The 23,318-nt window shown below is 38.3% G+C and overlaps 1 protein-coding gene across 2 annotated transcripts in view; it reads left to right on the top strand.

The window, feature by feature from the left end:
• LOC107753548 (microtubule-associated protein 1B-like) overlaps window positions 1-20,009 on the top strand; it is a 47,451-nt gene extending 27,442 nt beyond the window's left edge. Inside the window, exons 3-7 of one of the 2 annotated variants that reach the window (XM_016569710.1) lie at window positions 4,998-5,080; window positions 5,256-5,393; window positions 5,483-15,872; window positions 16,664-16,893; window positions 17,998-20,009. In XM_016569710.1, the coding sequence (XP_016425196.1) occupies window positions 4,998-5,080; window positions 5,256-5,393; window positions 5,483-15,872; window positions 16,664-16,893; window positions 17,998-18,153 (10,997 nt within the window). In that variant the 3' untranslated portion in view covers window positions 18,154-20,009. Of the gene's footprint in view, window positions 1-4,997; window positions 5,081-5,255; window positions 5,394-5,482; window positions 15,873-16,232; window positions 16,288-16,663; window positions 16,894-17,997 lie in introns of those variants that run through there. The other variant, XM_016569711.1, reaches the window with a different exon arrangement.
• The last annotated feature ends 3,309 nt before the right edge of the window (window positions 20,010-23,318 follow it).

Raw genomic sequence — 23,318 nt, 5'->3', positions numbered from 1 at the left:
CCTTTCTTTTTATTCAAGCCTGTTAGCTTGCTGCGTTTCTCCGTTTCATTCTCTTTTTTTTATAGCATTTGTCTACTACAACAGTTAACTTATTTTTTTTTTTCAAACGTGATTTACTGCAGCTTTGCTACGTTAACATGATTGTATTCAATGTTTGTATATTTCATTTATGCATATATCATTTAATTATTATACAAAATTAAATGAATTATGAATTTTAGATGCTTATATCTTCACAACTGAACTGAACAATGTCTGTGATTTTTGTGAACATTTTATCATTAAAAACAATACAAATTGCTTCACCCTGCATACTCAAATGCTGTTTTTTTTTTTTTTTTCAGAAAAAAACAACTCAACATGGATGAATTTGTTCAGAGGAGAAGTGAGCCAGCCTCAACCCAGAACATTTGGACATGCTGACATTTTTGCATTCCAATTCAAAATTTTGGAAAAGTGAATAAGAAACATGTTCATATGAACAACTTTGAAAAGTGACAGTTTTCCTGTTCTTCTGCATTCTACCTCATTCTACAGTAACATTCATTGTTTATTATTTATAATTTTGATATTTTAACAAATTCTGCTGCTAATATCTTATTGCCAGCATGTTTATGTCCTAATTTCATAATGTGAATTTTATGAGTACAACTCGGTACTTGTTTTGCTTTTGTTTATTTATATTTTGGATATTTAAAGCAGTTTTACTGTTCAAATAAAAAAACTGGGCAAACTTTTGTGTTTTATTTAAGGTTTAAAATGTCAAAATTAAAGATAGTTAAACTCAATATGTGTCTTTTGCATTTTTTTAAGTACACTTATAGACATAAATACCCTGATTTAGGGTTTTATATAGTTATAATAAGCAAAACACCCAATAAAAAAAAAAAAGATTTTTTTTATCCGATTAATCGAAAAAATAATCGCCCGATTAATCGATCATCGAAATAATCGTTAGTTGCAGCCCTAACAGGAATTAAATTGTGCTTTTTAAGCTAATCATAGTATAAATGCCACTGAATAAATATGTTTTTGTTAAAGGGTCTTCTGTAATTATTTTTTATTTTTATTTTAAAAATTCAATTCAATTTAACTTTTTTTAATGAATTTGTTATTTAAAATTGTAAATTATATTTTATCCGTGATTTTTTTTCCAGCTAAGTCTGACAGAGTTTTCAAAAATGTGTCATTTTTATCACCTACATTTGTTATCCTTTTCATCAGACAACAACAAAGAGCACACAATGCATTCATTACAAGGTCAATAGACCCATGTAGCTCTGGGCATTGTGCCTAAGGCAGAGCAACTGCAGTGCCTGAGACTTTCATACCTCCCTCGTTTCTTTGTACTTTGTTACTTTGCAAAGGGCAGCAGGTTCGGAGCTACTAGTTTCCGTGGCAGCCCGTATTATTTGCATTCAGTGCGTCCTGGTGTAATCTGTCTCACCAGTCTTCACATATGTTGTACTTTCACTTCTGTACTTCCTTCTCATACCATCTGGCTCATAGAAGCAAGGCTGGGCTTAGGCCAGCTTGGTCCAAACCCCAGTCGTGCTGCGTTCAGCAGCTCTTTGATTATCCCACTAATTCCTCAATACACCCTGCTCCTATAACACTCTTTATACAACTGAAAACACAGGATAAATGTGTTTGGACTGGACTTTTGAGACGATGTAGACTTATGTTGCATTTGTGTCATGTGATTTTTCCTTATTAGCTTCGCATGGATATCCTCTTATCGTAATTTACACTTAAAACCCTAAACCCCTTACTTATGACTGTAATCCAAACGTCCATGATGTCTCATTAACAGGATTCTTGCAGGACTGTCCTTGAAATACATTGCACTAAGTCTTTTAGCTGTGGAGATGTTGTTCTGTACATCTTGGGAGTCCTTTTCTAAATGAATGAATATTGATGTGACTGATAGCTATGCCTTTCAGTGTTACTCCTGCTGCAGGGACATTCATTTTGATTAACATTAATCAATCATACGACTGCTATGTTTGACTTTCAAATGAACAAATCAATGCAATGTTGTTAAGGAACATGCTTTAAAAGATTAAGCTAGGGCTGCAACTAACGATTATTTTGATAATCGATTAGTTGGTCGATTATTTTTTCGATTAATCGGATTAAAAACAAACAATTTTCTTTTTTTATTTTATTGACAAAAACACACTATTCCACATTCTGCCCAATGTCCTTAAAACAAACGTTCCAACTGAATGCTATGAAAACATACAGTGCTTAACAATTTATTAGACCACCTGCCATAATAAAGAGAAAACACATTTTAGGAATTAATCACAGTCACGTCATAGCCCGATTCAGACGGTAATTCTCATATGGACATCTGTAAAAATAAATAGACTTATCACCTCAGTGATAGAACTCATGGATTTCGAATAGGGCTTAGTGTCATTTCTTTATCCTGTTAAAGGCGGTTTTGAAGCGTCTGATATTTATATTCAGACAATTACACGCTTTTATCCCCTTACAATTCCTACTCTCATAAAATATGCGCAATGCATGTTGACCTTTAAACCTTAATTTAACTTTCAACAACAGATATTTCAGCACAATAAATGTTTTTGCGCTGATTATTAATTGTTCTGTTTTCCGCTATGGTTTTCCGTCTGTCTGACGCGCGTGCACCCGCCCGCCGCGCTGGCGCTCATTCAGTAAAGATAAAAATTTAACACAGACTGTCAGGAAGGACCTTTATGCAAAAATGGAAATGCCCGCGTGAATTTGTGACATTTATACATAAGGATATGACCGTTAACTGAAAGTTTTTTTGCGCTGAGGACGCACACGCATCTGTTAAAGCGCCTGACAGGGCAAGCCATTACGCTAATGCATTAGCTTAAAGCTTAAAATAAAGAATTCTCATGTTTTGGGCAGCTTGGATCACGTAACTCTCCTGCAGCATCTCATTCTGTTTCCTCCACTATTTTAGATGCATTATGTCCATAGAAATAAGTAATTCAGTGCTTTAATTTGACGCGACCGGCTGAAGTTGGACAAGTATGTAAACTCCGTTGGACGTGCACTGTGGGCAGACCCGATTAATCGATAATGATAATCGTTGTCGATGATTTTCATAATCCATAATAATCGATTTTATCGATTAGTTGTTGCAGCCCTAGATTAAGCTCTTGCTACTGTGTTGGGCATTTCAGTGAGTTATGATTTAGCCCTGTTCCTGAATAAGTTTTCTGGCATACTACTGGCATACAGTTTTGGGGAGAAACTAACTAAACATAGCTAACCTTTTCTAGTAAAGTAGCAAACCTTTTCTAGTGAAGCTACTTCCAATGGTCATGTTGTATTTTGAATGTCATATTGAATTGCACATGCAAATTCATTGCTAAGTGAGCTCTTTCTCAAATGCAGTCATGGGAAAGCCTGATTTGTTTTACTGAATCATTTAATCCTAAACAACCTTCTGGCATATGTAGCGCTGGAAGGTCTGGTTCATTGTAATACATTGGTTCGTCCTGAAGTGTGATTCATTTTAGTGAATCGGTTCATCTTAAAGTGATTTATTCAGGTGAATCATTTTGTTTAGACAGTAAATGAACAAAATCAAAAAAGATTCACTAATTCAATTTCCTTCATGGTACTTCAGACTTCTTTATAGCCGAATATTTAGTTTCTTACTATGTTTTTGATTCAGTTATGTAACTAGGGAATATTCTTATTTTATTCATTATATTTATTGTAAATTTATGAAATTTGTTGTTATCACCCAATTATTTATTTATTCATTCAAACTTTCATTGTTTTGTGTGTGAAAAGTACAGCTCTGATTAAATTATAATCATTAAATTTATATCACTGTACAGTTATACATTTAAAAAATATTTTGCCCTCTGAAGTAGCTTTATTGTAGTTAGTAGTTTTGCAAACTACTATTACAAAAGAGTAGCTTGAATTAGGGCTGGGCGATATAGCTAAAAAATGTATCAACGATATAATGTTTCATATCGTTCGGTATCGATAATTATTGACATTTTTTATAACCTTTTTTAAAACAAAGAGCAATAGAAAAAATTTATTGAGACAAACAACAAATATTTTTTGTTTTAGCAGTCAAACACACAATCAAAATTAAACAAATATCTCATTTCTAAATGTATTTATGCATTGCTTAATCCAAAGAGCCGAAGCGCCCATCACTCAGATTGCCTTTAAAAACATATGAGACGCAGTGAAAACCATTCACACAGATTGCCTTTAAAAACATGAGACGCAGTGTATATTTCTCTAATATTTTGAATGAATAACGCAGCAGTGGCGCATCTCATGGGCTAGACTAACAAAACATTCAAATGCAACAACTTCACTTACATCATAATCACCGCATCTCGTGTGCCACTGATGACGCTCCCAGACGCACACCTAACATTCAAATGCAAATGTTTATTTTAAATTCGACTAATATTCATTCTTTATTCACAATCTCCTCATCACAGGCAGGCACAGCACTCATTTTAGCATGTGTTCGTGTTTGTGTGTGCTGTCTCCACTCATAGCACGTGCCTATATCATGCACTATATCGAACATTTTTTCTATCGTTATCGAAGAAGGTGTACCGTCAATAAATATCGATACCGTTTTATCGCCCAGGCCTAGCTTGAATGTAGTTTAACTACTTGAAATTATTAATAACTAGTAGCTTAACAATTTTTGAAAAGCCAATAGAAAGCACAGTCATTTCTCTTAAGGGATTTGTAGTAGAATACTATGTTTACAGTCTTTCTAATGCTTAAGCCTCAGACGCTAATTTCTTATGCTTTCTGTATGAGGAAAAGCTCATGTTTCTTTCTTTACAGGATGACCTTTAACTAGTGTGTATCTCCATGCTGCATCTGTTTTAGATGAGATTTTCAAATCATGAATAGGCTCAATGAGTCTAGATCTGAGTCTGAATCACAATATATATTTGTAACTTAATATCAACAAGAAAAAACATATGTATTTCTTCCAGGTCAAAGGACTCTGCACCACAAAAGTGATGTTCTTGAAACGGTTGTATTAGTGAACCCATCAGAAGATACTGTTATCTCTGAGGTAAGTTATTTAAAGAAAATCTCTGGACAAGCTGCTATATGTTTCTAATAAAGATAAATAATAGATTTGATGTTAGACTGAATAACCTTGTCGAAGTGTAACCTTGCTGCAAACAGACTGACTCTAATAGACTAATATGTTTTAAATGGCCTCTTTGTCTCTTATTATGTCCTAGATCCATTGTCTTGTATCTGACCCAGCTGTGCACAAGCTGCTGGTCCTGAGTGGGCAGAGTTCTGACCAAGGTGACCTGGTTCTCCAAACTGGAGTGTTCAGTTATCAAACCTTCTCACGTGTGTTTGCTGATCCTGGGGTAAGTTTAGATAATATAATTGTATTCACATTGATATGAAATATATATGTATATTGTGATTAATTTTGGACTTGTTTTTTCTCACGTAGGTCAGTAATTTGCTGGTTAAATCCAGCTCTGGACAGCGGGCATCACTGACTGTGTCTTGCCGTGGTGAGGCAGGCTGGAGCTCTCTGGGGCAACAGCAACGCATTAGGGAGTTTCTGAATTATAGGCTGAATCCAGAGTCCATACTCCCTAAGATGGAGGGGGTCACAGAGTTTACCGAATACATATCTGAGACTGTGGATGTACCATCCCCATTTGACCTTCTGGAGCCTCCAACCTCTGGAGGATTCCTAAAGCTGTCAAAGCCTTGCTGCTACATCTTTCCTGGTGGACGGGGGGATTCTGCGCTTTTTGCCGTCAATGGGTTTAACATTTTGATTGACGGTGGCTCTGACAGAAGGTCATGCTTCTGGAAGCTTGTCAGACATTTAGATCGTATTGATTCTATCCTTCTTACGCATATTGGTGCTGATAATCTTCCCGGGATCAATGGACTCCTTCAAAGGAAGGTTGCAGAACAAGAGGAAGAACAGTCTCAAGGCTCAACCACCTACAGTGATTGGATGAAAAACCTGATATCACCCGAGCTCGGAGTTGTGTTCTTCAACGTACCTGAGAAGCTTCGCACATTAGAATCAAATTTGAAAGTCAAGCGAAGCATTGAGGAAGCCTCTCTTACTTTGCAATACCTCAACAAGCTAGGAATTAAACCTGAGCCTCTTTTTCGAGTGGTTAGTAATACCATCGAGCCCATCACTCTTTTTCACAAGATGGGTGTGGGCAGGTTAGACATGTTTGTCCTGAACCCTGTGAAAGACAGTAAGGAAATGCAGTTCCTCATGCAGAAGTGGGCAGGTAACAGCAAGGCCAAGACAGGGATAGTGCTTCCCAATGGAAAAGAGGGAGAAATATCTGTACCGTATTTGACATCTATTACTGCTCTCGTTGTATGGCTCCCTGCCAACCCTACAGAAAAAATTATCAGAGTTTTGTTTCCAGGAAATGCACCGCAGAACAAAATCCTTGAAGGGCTTGAAAAGTTGAAGCACCTTGATTTCTTGCGGTATCCGGTAGCCACCCAAAAAGACATAAATTCTGGTGTTTCACCTTCAGCGGTAAAACAAACAAAGCTAAAGCAAAGAACTGACAGCAAAGAAAGTCTCAAATCATCTCCCAAGACTCAAGCACCAGCTAAGCCTTTTAAGAAAGAAACCGATGAGCATGAGGATGTATCCATTGTCGACATAAAGAGTGACTCTGTCAATGAGAACAAGATTAAGAAAAAAGAAGAAAAGAAGCACACCAAGCCACTGAAACCAAAAGCAGATGTGACAGAAAAGAAAAAAATTTTGAAAGAGAAATCACTGAAAAAACACCCCAAGGAAAGGGTGTCTAAAATGGATGAAAAGAAAGACAAAGAAAAGAGGGAAGTTAAAAAAGAAAAACGTGAAATTAAAAAAGATGATGCTGTGAAAAAAGATGAGAAAAAGTTTAAAACCAAGGACACTACAAAACCTGAACTGAGAAAAATAACTAAACCTGACCTGAAACCTTTTACACCAGAGGTCAGAAAGACCCTCCACAAGGCCAAAACCCAAGGGAAACCCAAAACAATAAAGAGCAAACCTACAACTGCCAAGGTAGAGAGTGCAGAGATTGCGGCCCAACCAGTGGCTGAGAAGACTGAGCCTGAGAAACCGGAAAAAGGGACAGGAGAAGTAATATCGGCTCCCTCTACTCCAGAAGATTTAACAAAAGACTTTGAAGAAATGAGACCCACTGAAACAACAGATCAATCTGAAGCTCCTAAAAGTGCCCTTACTGTCTCTGAATTACCAGCTGAAAGAGACAATGAAACTTCAAATGTTGCAGAGGAGCAAGAACAAGATCATGTTACAGAAACCGATATTGTGGAACAAAAAACTACAGAGAAAGAAGCAGCACCATCAGCAGAAATCCAAGAAGTGCCATCAGCAGAAGTGAAAGAACAACAGGATGAGACCCAAACATCAGAATTAGAGACATTTGAGGATGAGGGTGCTGCAATTGAAGATGAAGATGAGGAGGAGGTTGAGATACAGCCTGTTAAGAAGAAGACAGAGGATGAGGAGGAGGAGGAAGACATGGGAATAGGAGATGAAGAGGATGAAGGGGCAACAAAGGAAACCAAAGATTTAGAGGGCGTGGACAGAAAACATGAAGTTGAGGAAATGGAGAAGCAAAAACAAGTGGAGGAAAGAAAGACTGAAGCTGAAGAGGAGCAGTTTGAAGAAGAGGATGTGATTGAAAAAGCTGAGCTAGAGGAGGCAGAGGATTTGGATGCCATTGCCGATGAAGAAATAAAGGATTTCTCTCCTGAGAAAGTCAAGGAAGAAGAGGATGCATACTTGTCAAATGTTGGAGGTGTTACAGCTGGCATTACCTCTACAGCCCAAGCTGCTGCAGCAGCTGAAAACTTATCATACATCCAGGATGAAACCATCCCTGGTTACTCTGAGACTGAACAGACCATCTCAGATGAGGAGATCCATGAAGAAGCAGAGGACAGGATACCACACCTTCAATATGAGGTTGGTGGCTATGATGTCTCGGTCCCAGACCAACCAGGCTCCTTTGATGCCATCCATGGAATGAGAGAAATGCAAGCTGCTGCAATGGGCAATGAAACAGGCAAAGTATTGATTGGTGCACAGGAGCCACCTATTTCCATCTATACCAGCATACTTGCAGCACCACTAGCTGAAGAAGAACATGTTTCTTCAGCAACGTCTATAACAGAGTATGACAAACTGTCTTCTTTACCCACTTCCGTTGCAGAAGATCAGTCAGTGGCATCCGTCACAGCACCTCAGACTGAAGACACTGGTAAAAGTTCCCTTGTCTTGGATACCGTTCAACCGGTTACCCAGACTGAGGCCACCCAAGAAAAAGACTACCTACATTCAGCTGGAACCATCTCACCAACATCCTCCTTAGAGGAAGACAAGTGTTTCAAATCATCTCCCTCTGAGGAATCTCCACCACTTCCCTTAGAAGGCAAAACTGAGGGAATTGAGATGGCTGTCCATTACGGTGATGAAGAGGAGGATGAATATGAGGATCAAACACCAAATGTTGAAATTTCACTTGGAAAGTTACAAGAAGCATATGCCTCACCTGATAAACTTGAACACAAGGAGAAAGAAATGGACAAACCCAAAAGTCCTGTGCCTTTAGGTCCTGATACTTCATCTGATGAAAAATTCTCACCACCTGAGATGGAGAAGGCGTCAGTATCACCTTCTAGGGAGGACTCATCTTTTGAAGTACAAACAATACTCTCCTCCCCATCGCACAGTGTTTCTAAGCTTCCTGTTACTGAAGCTAGTGTTTTTTCAGATGTGGAAGACCGATGCATTAGCCCTGATGACAGCACTGTAAAAATGGCTTCTCCTACACATTCTGGACCACCTAGTGCATCTCACTCTCCCCTCAGAATGTCACCTGTGAAAGGGAAGGATAAAGTTCTTCTTAAAGAGACTCATCAAGAACCAGGAGTGCCAGTTAGCCCCACTGAAATTGAATCTGAAAAGGAGAGTGTAAAACAAAAACCTGGTATTTTAGATGAGAAAGAAATACCTCAAGCAGAGGAGGAAGAAAAGGAGAGAATCCAGGAAGTAACCTCTGCACCTTCCCCACTTGTTGATGACTTGTCAGCTAAAAAAGAAAGTCTACCAGTTCTACCATCAAAAGAAATAAGTGATACAAAGGTAATGCCTGATCCAAGTGTTGAAAAGAAGGGCAAAGTTGAAGAGGACTTAAAAGCGAGCAGCAAGGCTGTAATTCTTGAGGATAAAGATACCAAATTATCTGATGATCATGACGTTGAAGAAACTTGTGATTTAAAATTGTCTACAGACAAAGAAGAGAAAAGAGAGAAAGAGAAAGAAAAGGAGGGTGAGAGAGATGATACTGAAGGGAAACATGAGGAAGACCAATTATTAAAGTATGCAGAGGTTACAGATAAAGGTGATGTAATATCAGAACCAGAAAAAGCAGCATTGCCCTCTAAAGAGGATTTTGATAAGAAAAATGCAAATGAAGAAGAGTTTCAAGAAAATAGTTTTCCAGTGGTTCTGGAAAGTTATGAGATAGAAAAACAGGAGAAAGAAGAAGAAGAAATTCAGTCAGAGAAAGCCAAAATATCTTCTAAATTGGACAAGGAATCCAAAGAGAAAGATCTGACTGATATATCTTGTCAGTCCATAGAAAGCACAGATATAAAAGCAGAAACATCAACATCTCATGAAGTAGCCAAAGCATATATGGAGACACAAGACACTGTAGAGACAGATGTGACAACTAAACCGGAAAAGACCTCTGAGCAGAAATCTGAATCAACTGATATTACACCTGAACAGGTGGCTTTGGAGGAAACTGATTCATCTGTCTGTATAAGCCCATTTAAAGAAGACAGAGATGGCCTCAAATCTCAAATACAACAGTTAAGTGAAAAAACAGATGTTACACTAAAAGATGAAGAAAAGGTAGAAAGTAAAAGTGAGGCTGGACTGACATATGAGAAAATGATTTCAGCTGCCAAAGAACACGAAGACTCTAGGGATACAAATGTAGAGAAAGTAAAATCTGTGACGCCAGAGCAAATTTCCCTCTCAAAACCAGATGTTAAATCTACAGAGATGCATGTAGAAGTGTCCATTATAGAGAAGGATATGTCTGCTAAAGATGATCAAGAATCTAAAGGGATGTCAGCACAAGAGATGAAACCTCATATATTAGAGGCAACTCTAAGTGAGACTGAAATTACTAGTAAACAAGATGAAGACTTAAAGGAGAAGCTATTGGAAGAAACTCAAACCACACAACATTTAGAAAAAGCAGATGTATCATACAAAGAAGAGCCTCAAATAACACATTCCGTCATTTCACAGGACACAGATGAAACTAGCCAAAATATGGAAACTGTAGAGGACACTAAATCCAAAACACAAATTTCCATTTCAGACAAAATGGATTCCTTACCAATATTACACCAAGAACCTAAAGAGGAACAACCAGAATTGAGCCAAGGTCAAGTTTTGCTGTCTGAATCTGAGAAATTAGATTTGTCCTCTAAAGATGATCAGGACCAGAAAAACAAAGAGTTTGTGAAGCTAACTAGCAAACCAGATGAAGAGTCTACAGAATGTCAGACTTATGAAAAAAGAGATATGCGTACTATCTCTAAATCTGATTTTGATTCTGAAGTGAAGAGTGGACCCCAGACAATAACACCAGAGAAAGAAGATGTGCAAGCTAAAGAGGATGAAATAAGCAAAGGCATATTTGTCAAATCTGAACAACCAGTTGAATTTGAAGACATTTCCCCAAAACCGTATGAATCTAAAGATAAGTGTGTGGAGGATACTCAACTTCAGATATCTACAGATCAATCAGTATCCGAGAGTGCCGCTGCTAAAAACAACCAACAGTATGAAGAAAAACACACTGAAGAGATTGAAACTGAAGAACCTCAACCAAGCATGGCGACAGATGTGCCATCTGACACAAAACAAGAACGTAAGGCAATATCTGTGGAAGAAAAGCCAGAACAGATTCCAACAGAATCAAAAACTCTGGATTCAAAATCAGAACAAGATACTTTAGACACACTGAAGAAAACAGATCTTCCCATTGCAGAAGATAAAACAACAGATTCAAAAGTAAGCAAAGAGCCTGAGGAGAAATTAATGAAAGAAGATGCATCAAAATTGGTGTCAGATAAATTAGACAGCAAAATGGACTTGGGAGCCAAACCGAAATCTTTGGTAGAATCTTCAGAACAAATGTTTGAGACCTCAGAACTGAGTTGTAAAGAAAAAGTGGAATTGAAAGATGAACATAAAGGAGATATCAAACAAGACACATCATTACATGAAACAGATACGTTCCCATCGTCAGACATTGGATTCAAATTAAATTTAGATTATAAAGAAAAATTCATTGAAGAAGCCTCCTCAACTGTGGACAAAACAAAAGACACCATGTCAACCTTTGAAACTACATTTTCAACCAAATTTTCAGATGAAGATGAAAGTACTGAGGAGGATGAAGGAGATGCTGTTTGTATGGGAGGGGCTGGTTCAAGACCATTATCAGTGGAACCTTGGAAGTATGAAGAACCAAAGGCAAACAGTTCTGAGACAAGTATGAAAAAAGAGGAAATTGTGGCCCATTTAGAAAAAAAAAAGTTGACTAGAGATTCCAGTGGAACATCACCTGAACCAGAGAAGGAGTGTAAGGTGGATACCACATCACTTACACCACCTACTACAGATACAAGTACTAAAGCTGTCTCCGAGACTCTAACTGAGAGCAAACCAACAAGTATCACACTGCCCAGCTCTGACAGTCAGGCAAGTGTTGAGGATGACCAACATGAAGCATTGCTCTCTTCAAAGGAAGCAGTAAAACCGGAGAAGGAGGCTGAGAGGGAAAGGGAAGGAGAACGAGAGATTGCCTCTCCAGGGTTAGAGTCACATTCTGATTTTCAAAAGACTGGCAGTGCTGATGAGAAATGTGCTGAAAAGTCTGATAGTGAGAAAATGAAATCTGATGACAAGATGACTTGTGAAGTGGAAAAAGAAAGCTATGAAGCCTCTAAATATGAGCCATATGAAAAGCCTGTTTCAAAAGACACTGAGAGAGGAAGAGAGGAAGAGGACCAGTACCCTAGTCTGGATAGAGATTTAGATGACAACAGAAAAACAAGTCAGGCCACTTTGCTTGGAGCTGCTTGTTCAGTAGAGGAACAAAGTGATGAAGAGCCAGTGTCTTTCAGCAAGGTTGATTACCAGACCTCACCAAGTATTCACAGTAGCCACAGTGCCTACTCAGAGCAAGACAATAAGGAGCGATACCAAGAAGAAGATCTGGTTAGAGAAGAGAGACCAGATCTTTTTGTCGACAATAGTTTTTCATGTGACAGCAAAGCTTCGGCAGCAGGTTCAAGCTTGTTTGCCTCTAGTGATTTGCAAGACAAATCTGAGAAATTGGAGAGAGAAGAGAAGGAGAAGGAGAAAGAGGACACACATTCTCCTCTTCAAGGAAAAGATGATGGAAGTCATGTTAAATTGCCAGATAAAGAGCCATGTACATCTGCTTCCAGCCTTTCAAAACCTGATACACAAGAGAAAGACCATAAAACAGAAGCAACATTGGCAACGCCTCATTCAGAGGATCTGGACAAGACCAAAACCCATGTGACTGAAGCTTCCCCTCCACAAGGGCTTGTTACATCATCACAAGATAAAAGTCTTCAGAGTCTAACAACTTCATCAACATCTGCTTCCGATGAGAACAAAATGGAGAGTCCAATCTCAAGTGAAGGTTACAAATATAAAAACAAACTGGATTCAGCTGAAAGCCAAAGTGACCTGTTTTCTTCTGGTCGATTCTCACCACCTGAAAAGGACATGCTTCCTGCCAGGTTATCACCTGAAGATCCCAACACCGCCGCTCCTGGTTCTTCAGGGCAGTCCATGAAAGTCGATGACAACGTTCTTGCACTTGAGTGCACTGGAAAAACAGATTCTCTTTCCAGCAAGTCATTAATTGTGAGTGCAGAGACAGAGGAATGCTTAGTCAGAAGCCAAAAAATATTTGCAGAAGAAGAGGATGACTATGAGGAGGAGGAAGATGAAGATGCAAGTGACTTGGATATTGAAAAAGGTGCCAGAGAGATGTCTGAAAAAGAGTCCAAAGTAGCATTTGATACCATGACTATATCTAAACCATTCGAAACAAAACAAGAAGATACTACTGGTTCCTTAGCATCTGGAGCATCTGCAGAAGATCTACAGACAGATGGTGATTCATCCACAAAAAAGTCTGCCATAACAGAGCCTTTATCAGTACCTGCAGAGCACAAGGATGTAATCAGCAAGGAGGATGAAAAGTCCAAGAAAAAATATACTTGTTCAGTCCAATATGACATACCCAAACCCAGCGATGACAAACATGAACCACAGAAAACATCTGATAAAAAGCATGAATTGACTGAATCCCAAGCTGTTGCTCAATCAGCCATGTCTGATGCAACTTACTCATCATCTTCATCCTTTAGTTACTCTTCCTCAGCGTCTGCCTCATTTTCAACTGGTCAACACCTTGGAGAAGGCCTAGAAACGTTGATTAATATTCCTAGTGTCCAACTACGATCAGATGGAGACAGTATATCATATGAGTACTCATCGCTAAAAGAGGAAGAATCGCCCATTATGGATTTACCATGTTTAAAAAAAGATGAATACATGGAAGTCACAGACCGAATGACACCTGCTACAACTACAGCTGAATCAATATCGTGTCTTGCCAGGTTTTCTCCTCTCAGTCCCTTGGAGGAATCCAAATCGTTTCTTCAAGATCAAACATCATCAGCAGAGGAAAAGTCAGAGGAGGATATGTCAAGCATTAAATCTGACAGGGATCATGTCTCTCTTCCTAAACATGTAGCAGAGCCACATTCCTCAAAATCACCAGAATCAGCAACTTCTGAGCATGCAACTCACCCAACTGAGGTGGCATCTGCGACATCTCTTAAGTTTGACATTGCACCTTTGGAGAAGGCTGACTTTGCAGACAAACAGTCGCAGGAAAAAACCTCTGATGATGAGCCTGAGGATAACAAAAGCAGTTTTGAGGAAGGAACCTTGCCATGTAGAATTGAATGTGAAAGATCTTCAGCTACTGAAAAATTAAGCACAGCATCTTTACCAGAGCATCATGCTGATGTAAAACCCTCAACCACAATATTACGTTCATTTGATCTGCAAACCACAGCTGAACCAACAGAAATGAAAAGTTCTCAGAAGGTGCCAGTTACAACATGTGGGCCTCTCAGTACCAACACACAAAGTGAACAAAGTATGAAGCAAGAAGGGGCAGAGAAGTCTGAGGAAATTAAAGACTTGCCTGAAAAAGTACAGGAGGGGGTTGAAATGAAAGAAGCAAAAGTGAGCAAAATGGAATATGAAGAGAAGCGTGAGACAGATGAGAGAGAAGGAGTAAAACATAAAGCAATGGAGGAAGAACAGATACAACCTGAAAAGATGGTCGAAGTGAAGTCAGAAAAGATGGGAGAGAGCCTAGATGATGGCAAGAAGTCAGAGCAGCAGAGTGATTGTGAAGGGAAAACAGAGCAGTCAAAAGTAAAGAAGGAGGTAGAACAAATTGAAACAATTGTAGAAAAGGAATGTAAAGAAAAAATGGAAGAGAAGAAAGAGCAAACAGAAGAAAAGATGATGGAAGAAGACAGCAAAAAAACAGATACAGTTGAGTCCAGCCAGCATAGTGCCTTTGCGTCCACAATGCAGCATGAAAATGTTGTATGTCTAAAGGCTCCACCTGGCTATGGAGAAGATGTTTATGAGGGTATAAAGGAGGAAAAGGGGGATGAAGAGGAGGAAGTGAAGTATGATTCAAAAGAATGTCCACCAACTCCACTATCAGGAGCACAGGCTTGTTATCCTGAGGTCTCCAAGAAGTCAGATGAGGAATTCACTCGACCCTCTGATCTTGGTATGGAGGCCATGTCCTCACATTCACCTTCGCTCTTCAAACACCGCAAAGGAGATATCTCTCCATCATTCATTAATCCAAGCCCACGGGAACTATCGAGTGAGGATGGAGAGGAAGATGCTAAAAGCGATCATTCAAGGGATGATGATGGTGATGAGCGTGAGCAGCATTCTGTCAAAAGGAGATCTCACAAGCAGCAGCATCGTCATCCCCACAGTCGCCATGAAGATGGTAAGGAGGGATCGCACAGCATACCGAGTGGTACATCGACTGGGCATGGCATTATGCTAGCAGGGGAGGAAACTCCTCCTACATCTTTGAGCGAGTCACTACCATCTCAGTCTGACTCAGATGTTCCTCCAGAGACTGAGGAATGTCCTTCAATTACAGCAGAAGGGAACCTTGATTCTGATGAAGACGCAGAACATCTACCTGTGGACAAAATGTCTGTAGCTGGCGGTGGCAGTGGAAGTCATCATTCCTCCTCCCCGAGGAGTCACGATCCCCTGCCCATTCCAATGAAAGACCCTCTTCCTCACCCTCCACACCCTGATGTGTGCATGGTGGACCCAGAGGCCCTTCTTAATGGCCAGACCCACACTGAACGACCAGTGAAGAAAGACCTAAAAACAAATAGAGGCTTGAGGAAGACACTAGGAAAGTCTGCATCGCCAGCACGTAAAGGAGATTATAAAAGCAGGAGATCTACTACCCCTGTGAAGCAGACATCCAAAGACTCCTCACCTCATGATCTTAAAAGAAAAGATTCGGAGAAGACTTTTCGTTTGTCCAAAATGTCTGAGACACAGGGATCCAGGGGAGACATCTACAACCCAGGAAGAGGACTGGTCAATGGCGTTAAGAGTAATGCAGGTACAAACATGCATGACACATTAGTACCATATCGGTTATCGAGTAATGTTAAGAGATTTTATAATTTATCAGTCAATATTGGATATTTAACTGTGCATGTTAATTTACCTATCCACCTTTTTCTTCCCGTAAAAATGGGCGTGGCCATTTGTACATTTTATGGGTCTGGCTTCCGGTTTCATCCGCGTCCAGCTATTTTTAGCTGTACAAAACAGTTCATTTTGCTGCTTGATATTGAAAACTGGTGTGTCTTACCATATTATTTTAATGTATTATCTTAATTATGAACACACTGGTTTCTAGTGCAAACAGTTTTACCGTTTACTGCATGTTGTTATTCTTCTCGTTATTTCCTTATAGCGGCTAATGAACCGAAAGTCTTGCCCATAGGCTTACTTCCACGTTGAAGAAAAAGGTGGATATTTACATTTAGATTATCTCCACTGTCATGTAATACTCACTTAAATTAGCTCTTCAAAAACTCTATTTAATGCTTTTAAAAGTAATCTTTGCTAAAAATGAACATCCATTTTTCATACTGTACATTATAATGTTGTGGTACTTAAATTCACTTGTAGCATTTAAAATAACTTATTTTTGTTTTTAGTGCTTTTTAATTAGCGTTTTTAATTTATTTAGACAAACTAGTACAGAATTTTAATGTTGTCAATTTATTGGCAATCAGCCATAACATGGAAGAAATATCAGTAAAAGCCAGACAAATATCTCAACTGTACAGCAATGGTTCTTCATTAAACCACATGCAAATAACCAATGGTATATTCTTTTAGGCTCCAACATAAAATCCAGTGCTGGGACTCCACCTGGACCACCCATCTATGTCGATCTAGCTTACATTCCCAACCACTGCAGTGCTAAAAATGTTGATCAAGAATTCTTCAAGCGAGTGCGAGCAGCATACTATGTCATCAGTGGAAATGACCCAGGCAGTGGTGAACCCAGCCGTGCAGTTCTAGATGCACTCCTAGAAGGGAAAGCACAATGGGGCACTAATCTACAGGTATGATTTGACTTTACACTAAAATGAATTATATGGATGAGTTTGTATGTTTGTTGTAGTAATCCTCTAAAGCAGGGGCTTTCAAACTGGTGTCTAGGGACACAAGGGGGTACTAGGAAGTATGCAAAAAAAAAATATTTCATCCGAAATTTTCGCACGTTAAAAAATAAATACGACCTCACATTATGTCAATCACGTTTACAGACTGCCTCCGAAATATTCGTCCATCATAAAAAAATTCGGATCGGGTTCGATTTTTTCCATTTTTCGCATCTGTAGCAAACATTTTTAGAGGTGTTTTGACAGTTCAGAGCCACCGTACAAGCGAACGCCAAAATCCATAATGGCGATTGTCAAGTTCATCCACTTCGTCTCGCAGCACAAAGCACTGTATATAGATCCTTGCACACTGAGTTCACAGAAATTGGTGGTCTTCTTTTTAATATGTGGCTCTAGTATCGCTAGCAAAAGCATCAAACTGAGCCACTGACACTGACACTGACCTGAAGTAAACTTTGAATCGCCCGTGATAATCCCGCTGCTCCTTAATAAGGAGGGGGAACTCTCCTTCCTCTCTATATCTCAGGATTGGATGGACCCAATATTTCCTTTTCTTTTTTTAAGAAGCGAGAGGACAACAAAATCATCCTCACTGCTTGAAGACTCCATTTAGTGCTGTTTTGCGAATTTTTTCGCAATGGATTAATACGCATTGGACTCAGTGTGCAAGGTTTCTGTATGTGACAAATTTTTAGGATTTCAAATACGAAAAAACGCATACGAAAATTTCTGACTCGGTGTGCAGAGACCTTTAAAGTGCACTCTCAAGATATTAATTAAGCATGTTGTTTAATGTAGGGATTGAAAACCCCTGTCCTAAGGTTAGAACGAGCCGTTTTAGGTAGGCGTGGCTGACTCTGAACTTTTATAAAGAAAATCTCTTTGGATTTGAGACTTTAGTCTTCGCTACTTTACAGATCTTCTTTATGCACCAAGAGCTTGTAACACTCCAAAGAGAAAGGAAAAATTGAAATCGCATCATATGACCCCTTTAAAGCAAAAACTGCAATTCATAGTTAATCTGACCATCTTCTTCTCATCTAGGTCACTTTAATCCCTACACATGACACAGAGGTAACTCGGGACTGGTATCAGCAGACCCATGAGAAACAGCAGGACCTGAATATAATGGTCTTGGCCAGCAGCAGCACAGTGGTCATGCAGGATGAATCTTTCCCAGCCTGCAAAATAGAATTTTGAATTGGTTTTCTATTTAGAGCTTTCCATTCATTCCTCATTCATTTCTAATCTTTTAGGTTTAGATGAGTTACTCCACCCACAGCCTTCCATCCGCTGCCATTTATAGTTTGTATTCTAATCATTAAAATATCAACAAAATCCTAGTGCTGTCAAAGGACTTTATTTTAAGCTTTGGTCCTGAATCTATTGTACATTTTTGATTGCATCTGCAAGGCTTTGGCAGAAAACTGAATGTTCACTAGCTAGTTATTAATAATAACTATATTATTATGCTATGAAATAATAATATAATGTTCAAGTAGGCTAAATTTTCATTGCAAAATGAGTTTTCTCATATTCTTTAACATAACTTAGAGACCAAGATTTTATCCTGCCTGTAATTTGAATTCGAAGCACAAAAAATGCCCTCTGTGAATTGGTTAATACATCATCTGATTGTTTCACATCCTTTATCATCAATTTTAGCAGACATACCACATATAGACACAGTTGCCTGGGAGAACATACTTTAAACATAAGGTCACAAGGCCTTAGAGCAAACAACCTCTGAAAACAGACTCAAAAAAAGTTCAGAGTAGCTGTCTTGTGAGCTACGGTTACAATGAGGCTAGACAAGTCTCCCCATGAGATCACATACCAGCAGATGAGTGAAGAAAGAAATAACTGTACTCTAAATGGCTAATCCAAAGAGGATTTGTGCCAAATCTCAATTCTTTCAAATGCCGATTTACAATATCAAACATAATCCAAGATTTGTGTCCCTTCGGTGACAAAGATGGATCATTCTGTATTCAAACATCTAAGCAGTCCAGCAGTTTTATCTCAATAATGTGATAGTAGTGAAAACTGTACATGTATAAGCAAAGTAGATGGCATCTTTACAAACTACTAACCCACTGATATGACAGATTTTGGGTGACTAGGCTCTAATATGATCATGTGACTCAGGATATAGAAGGCAAAAGGTTATAGAAAGAATAAGAGTTTTGTGTTTTTTCAGTATTGCAAGTACTGTACTAAAGCATGTTGCTCTCTAGCTTGGACTAAACATCGTTAGTATATTAATCTAGTGATCTGTTTTGGGGATCTGTTGGGGTCCAGATCTCTTCAAAAGCAAACTAATAACGAGCAGCTTGAATACCATCTGCCCATTAATTGAGTAGACCACAATTAGAGTTGCCAATTACATGATGTTCTGTTGCTTGAGTAAAAATATGACAGAAATTTAAATGTGGCCACTTCAAGACCAACAAGAATAATAACACTTCAAATAATCTGTTTTATATTTTGGTGTAGAGGATTCAGACTTGTGACATGCTGAATGTTTTGTTTGTGTGTTGTTGATATACTTGACCTGATTTTTTCCCCCAAGCTGAGATTCTCTGGCTCACAAGCACTTTAGGTTTAACTTGTTTGAAAGGAAACAAATTACACTATGTATCAAAATGTAGCAGTAGAGACATTTGTTATAGAGAGACTAATCAACAGAATTGAATATTTGTTTCATGGTTGCTGTGAGAGCAGACAGTGAGGGTTACCCTCATGTGCCTTTTGTGTGTTGTTTGACAAAGAAAATGCTTAGTTATTTCATACTTATACACACACACAACATGTCTACTAACATTTATTTTGGATTAACTGAAATTAGAAATTCTTTATAGCCTTACTTTAGGTTTACACTTTAAAGTTTAAATTGACTGAGAAGTGTGAGTATTATGAAACAGCAGGCGTTTATAATAATTACATTATGTTGCATCAAGTACGATTGCACTTTTCTGAAATGAAGTCAGTTTGGTAGATAGACATCATCATGTAAATAATTGAGTAACATTTTAATTTATTTGGAGAAAAAAAACTATTAAAATGACTGCTCAACATTTGTTTTTTGGTCTGGCGAGGTGGACAAGAACTACTTTAGCTAGTTATTATCTAAATTAAATTGTATGGTGGTCTGTCATTGAGAACAAATACTCTTAAAGTACTAGAACAGGAACAGTTTAAGATACAATTTTGACTTTTGTTGCTAGTATTAATACATTAATTGGCATTTTTATTGCTTATATCTTTACAAATAGTAAAAATATGAATTCAACCTAACCTGAAGTTATATCATTTACAAAACAAGCTAACAATTAGTATTTCTGTTTGCACTGGAGGCAAGAAAAACAAATTAGCAATCTGTCATTTGCTTGATTTGACAGTGGCTCTACATTTTCAGTTACATTGTGAACAGTATCTTCAAAAGCAAAACATCAAGGCCTCATTGGTACATGCACAATTGTTTTGTCCTTGAAAGAACCTTTGCTTTCAAAGGCAGCCGTGCCATCATCCATCCTGTTAGAAAACAAGCTCTGAAACACTGCACCCCTAACCCTAATCCTGTATATTCGCAGTGAGTGGATAGTTTTTAGACTGTCATGATTTTTATTTTATTTATTTTTTTAAATGTAAAAGTCAGTATTAAGCATTTCAGTAGACTTAATTTTGTGTTACTTTAATCTAGATTTAAGTTGTCTCAGAGAAGTTGTCTTTGAGATGGTCAAAGTGACAGGGTCTTTGTGTACTTTTACTTGCCGAGAACGCACAGGTTAGCAATGGTGGTCAAAGCCTAAGAACTTAGCTGTAGGGACTCAAAAAGCCTTGAAGATTAGTTTATTGGTTAGATACAGAATTATTTGCAAAATCACACCCAATTCCACCGGTGTACGCAAACCCACACTGAGACCAAATTCTTTTATTTTTTGCTAGAGGGATTGTTAAAATGGGCTGAATCTGTACTGCACAACGTATGGTGTGGATATATTTTCATATTTGAAAGCATGAGTGTTTTATTTCAAATACCTGGCCTTAGTAACAAGTACTGTATGGTCTTGTTGATTAGCTGTGATTTCTTTACACAAAATTAGTTTCGTGTTAAAGATGAATGCACTAACTTGAAATAATATTTTTGAATGTAAAAGTTGCTTTGCTGGATGCTGCTTGAACAAAGAACTAGCAAAATATGCACATGGAACAGTGAACCTCAGAAAATGGGTCACAGAAAGAACTGGTTAGAATCGTGAGTGACTCATGACAAAATATTATATGTTCAGCTGTTGCTGATTTTAGTAGATACTTAACACTCTTGAAAATAAGATTCAAAAACTTTGGTTTGCAGAGGGCTGTTTCACAACTACCATACTGAAAACGGGAATACACTATAGACGTGAGGTTTCCTTCTTTACACTTAAAAAAGCCAAAATAGAAATCAAAACAAATGGCGTAACCTGTACATAAATCAAAATAGCTGACATGGTCATTTATGTGAAATGCTTTCTTTTAAGAAAGTTCTATGGTCATTGTAATTCTAATTTCCTAAAGGTAAAAAAAAAGACTGCTTAAAGTACCTCTACGAATCTCTATTAGATCAGTTTCATTCTACATCAAATGCATCATCATGTGATGGATTCATTTGGCCATATGTCATGTATACGTATCCATCTTTGCATGTGACCTTATTAGTTATACTCCTGAATGTAATCGTTTAATAATCAGAATTAAAACTATTTTAAGAAGATATATTTGAAGCTAATTGTCTTTATGGTACTGAAATATGCATATATTATTGGGCTTGGCTTCTGTTTGCCCTAAGATGTTGTCGAGAAGATGCTGTGATATTTCCTTTCTAGGCTTGATTGTGTTTATGGGGTGCAGTCTAACATGTTAATGCTTCGTTTAAAAAAAAAACGCGTTATCTTTAACATAATTTACCTTTATTCTACACAGCTCTGTCCCTTCTCTGATAAACGCTCCGATGAGCGGATCAGTCACCCCACTTTGTTCCGGGACCTTGCAATTTACAAATTTAGCACTGGTTTTATCCTGATTAAAGCTTTAATACAGCACGGCAACCGCATGCCATGTTTAACGCTTCTCATAGCTATGTGAAAAATATGTCTGTCTATACGAAATAAAGTGTATAATTTGAACAGTTCATTGTTGGAGCTGAGCTGGTGAGTGATTCTCAACGTTAAAAAAAGTGAAATCGCAATCAACCACCCCTTTAAAAAGTTAACGCTCATTCAAGTAAACTACCGCCCTGTTGAAAAAACCAGCATATGCTGGTTAGGTATGTTAAACCAGCAAAGGACCAGCTTAAACCAGCTCAAACCAGCATCCCAGCTTCAAAACATATCTAACCAGCATGCTGGTTTTACGGCGCTACTTTTGTATCGTGCCGAGCACTCGCTTTTTTCCGTACATTTTCCATCCTTGTTTCTTAGTCGCAGTTATTGATTATATTGAAAATTACTTAAGCGGACTGATTATTAATAGAGAACTGAGTATTACTATCACTGTAATGTAACATTGGTGTTCGTCTTGTTACTAGACTCATTGTTTTGTACAATGGACTATTTTTGTTAGCGGAAGCTTTAGGATAATACAAGTTAAAAACCACGAATTATATCAGTAACGTAAGCTTTAACGCTTTTAAAGTTTAAACACTCAGACATTAATATAAATATTTCTTTCTTTAACCATCGGTGGACCGAATCTTCCGTGTTTTTTTCAGAGGAAATCTACGGTGTTACGGTCGATAGAGGTTTGAACCCAGAACAGTCGTTTGAACAGTTTCTCCTCCTCTCAATGACATTACCTCACACTGTAATTCAGCGTCCACAGCAACCCACACCTCTTCCAAAATCTTCTGGCAGGAGCTAAAGTGGTTGTTAGCCTTAAAGGTGCGTTCACACTATATCGGAATTCCCGTAATTACGAGATTCCAACTTGTAAAAAAAAAAGCGTTCACGTCCTCGTAGAACTCGTAATTACAACGTGTGAACTGGACGTTTTTTGAGAGCTACGACTTGTACCACCTGACCCCCGCAGGCACTGTTTAGGCGTTTTTGCCTACAAAGTGACATCATAGTTCCACCACTCTATAGTGTTGCCATATAAAAGCATAATTCCACGTCCGAGGATGTGAACAGCTCCGAGTAGAACATCACGTGCTGTCATCTCGAAATTACGGTAATTACTATATGGCGTGAACGCAGCAGTCTCTGAGCACCGGCCGATGTGTATTTGGTGTAACAGAATATGTTGACATGCTTTAATGTTCAAAAAGCACATTATTTTTCAAATACTGTACATTATTGTAGGTCCTCTATGCCCCGCCTCTCTCA

Source organism: Sinocyclocheilus rhinocerous, unplaced genomic scaffold (assembly GCF_001515625.1).
Source record: "Sinocyclocheilus rhinocerous isolate Xijiao unplaced genomic scaffold, SAMN03320098_v1.1 scaffold200, whole genome shotgun sequence".
NCBI lineage: Eukaryota > Metazoa > Chordata > Actinopteri > Cypriniformes > Cyprinidae > Sinocyclocheilus > Sinocyclocheilus rhinocerous.
This window is presented reverse-complemented; position numbering and strand designations above follow the sequence as displayed.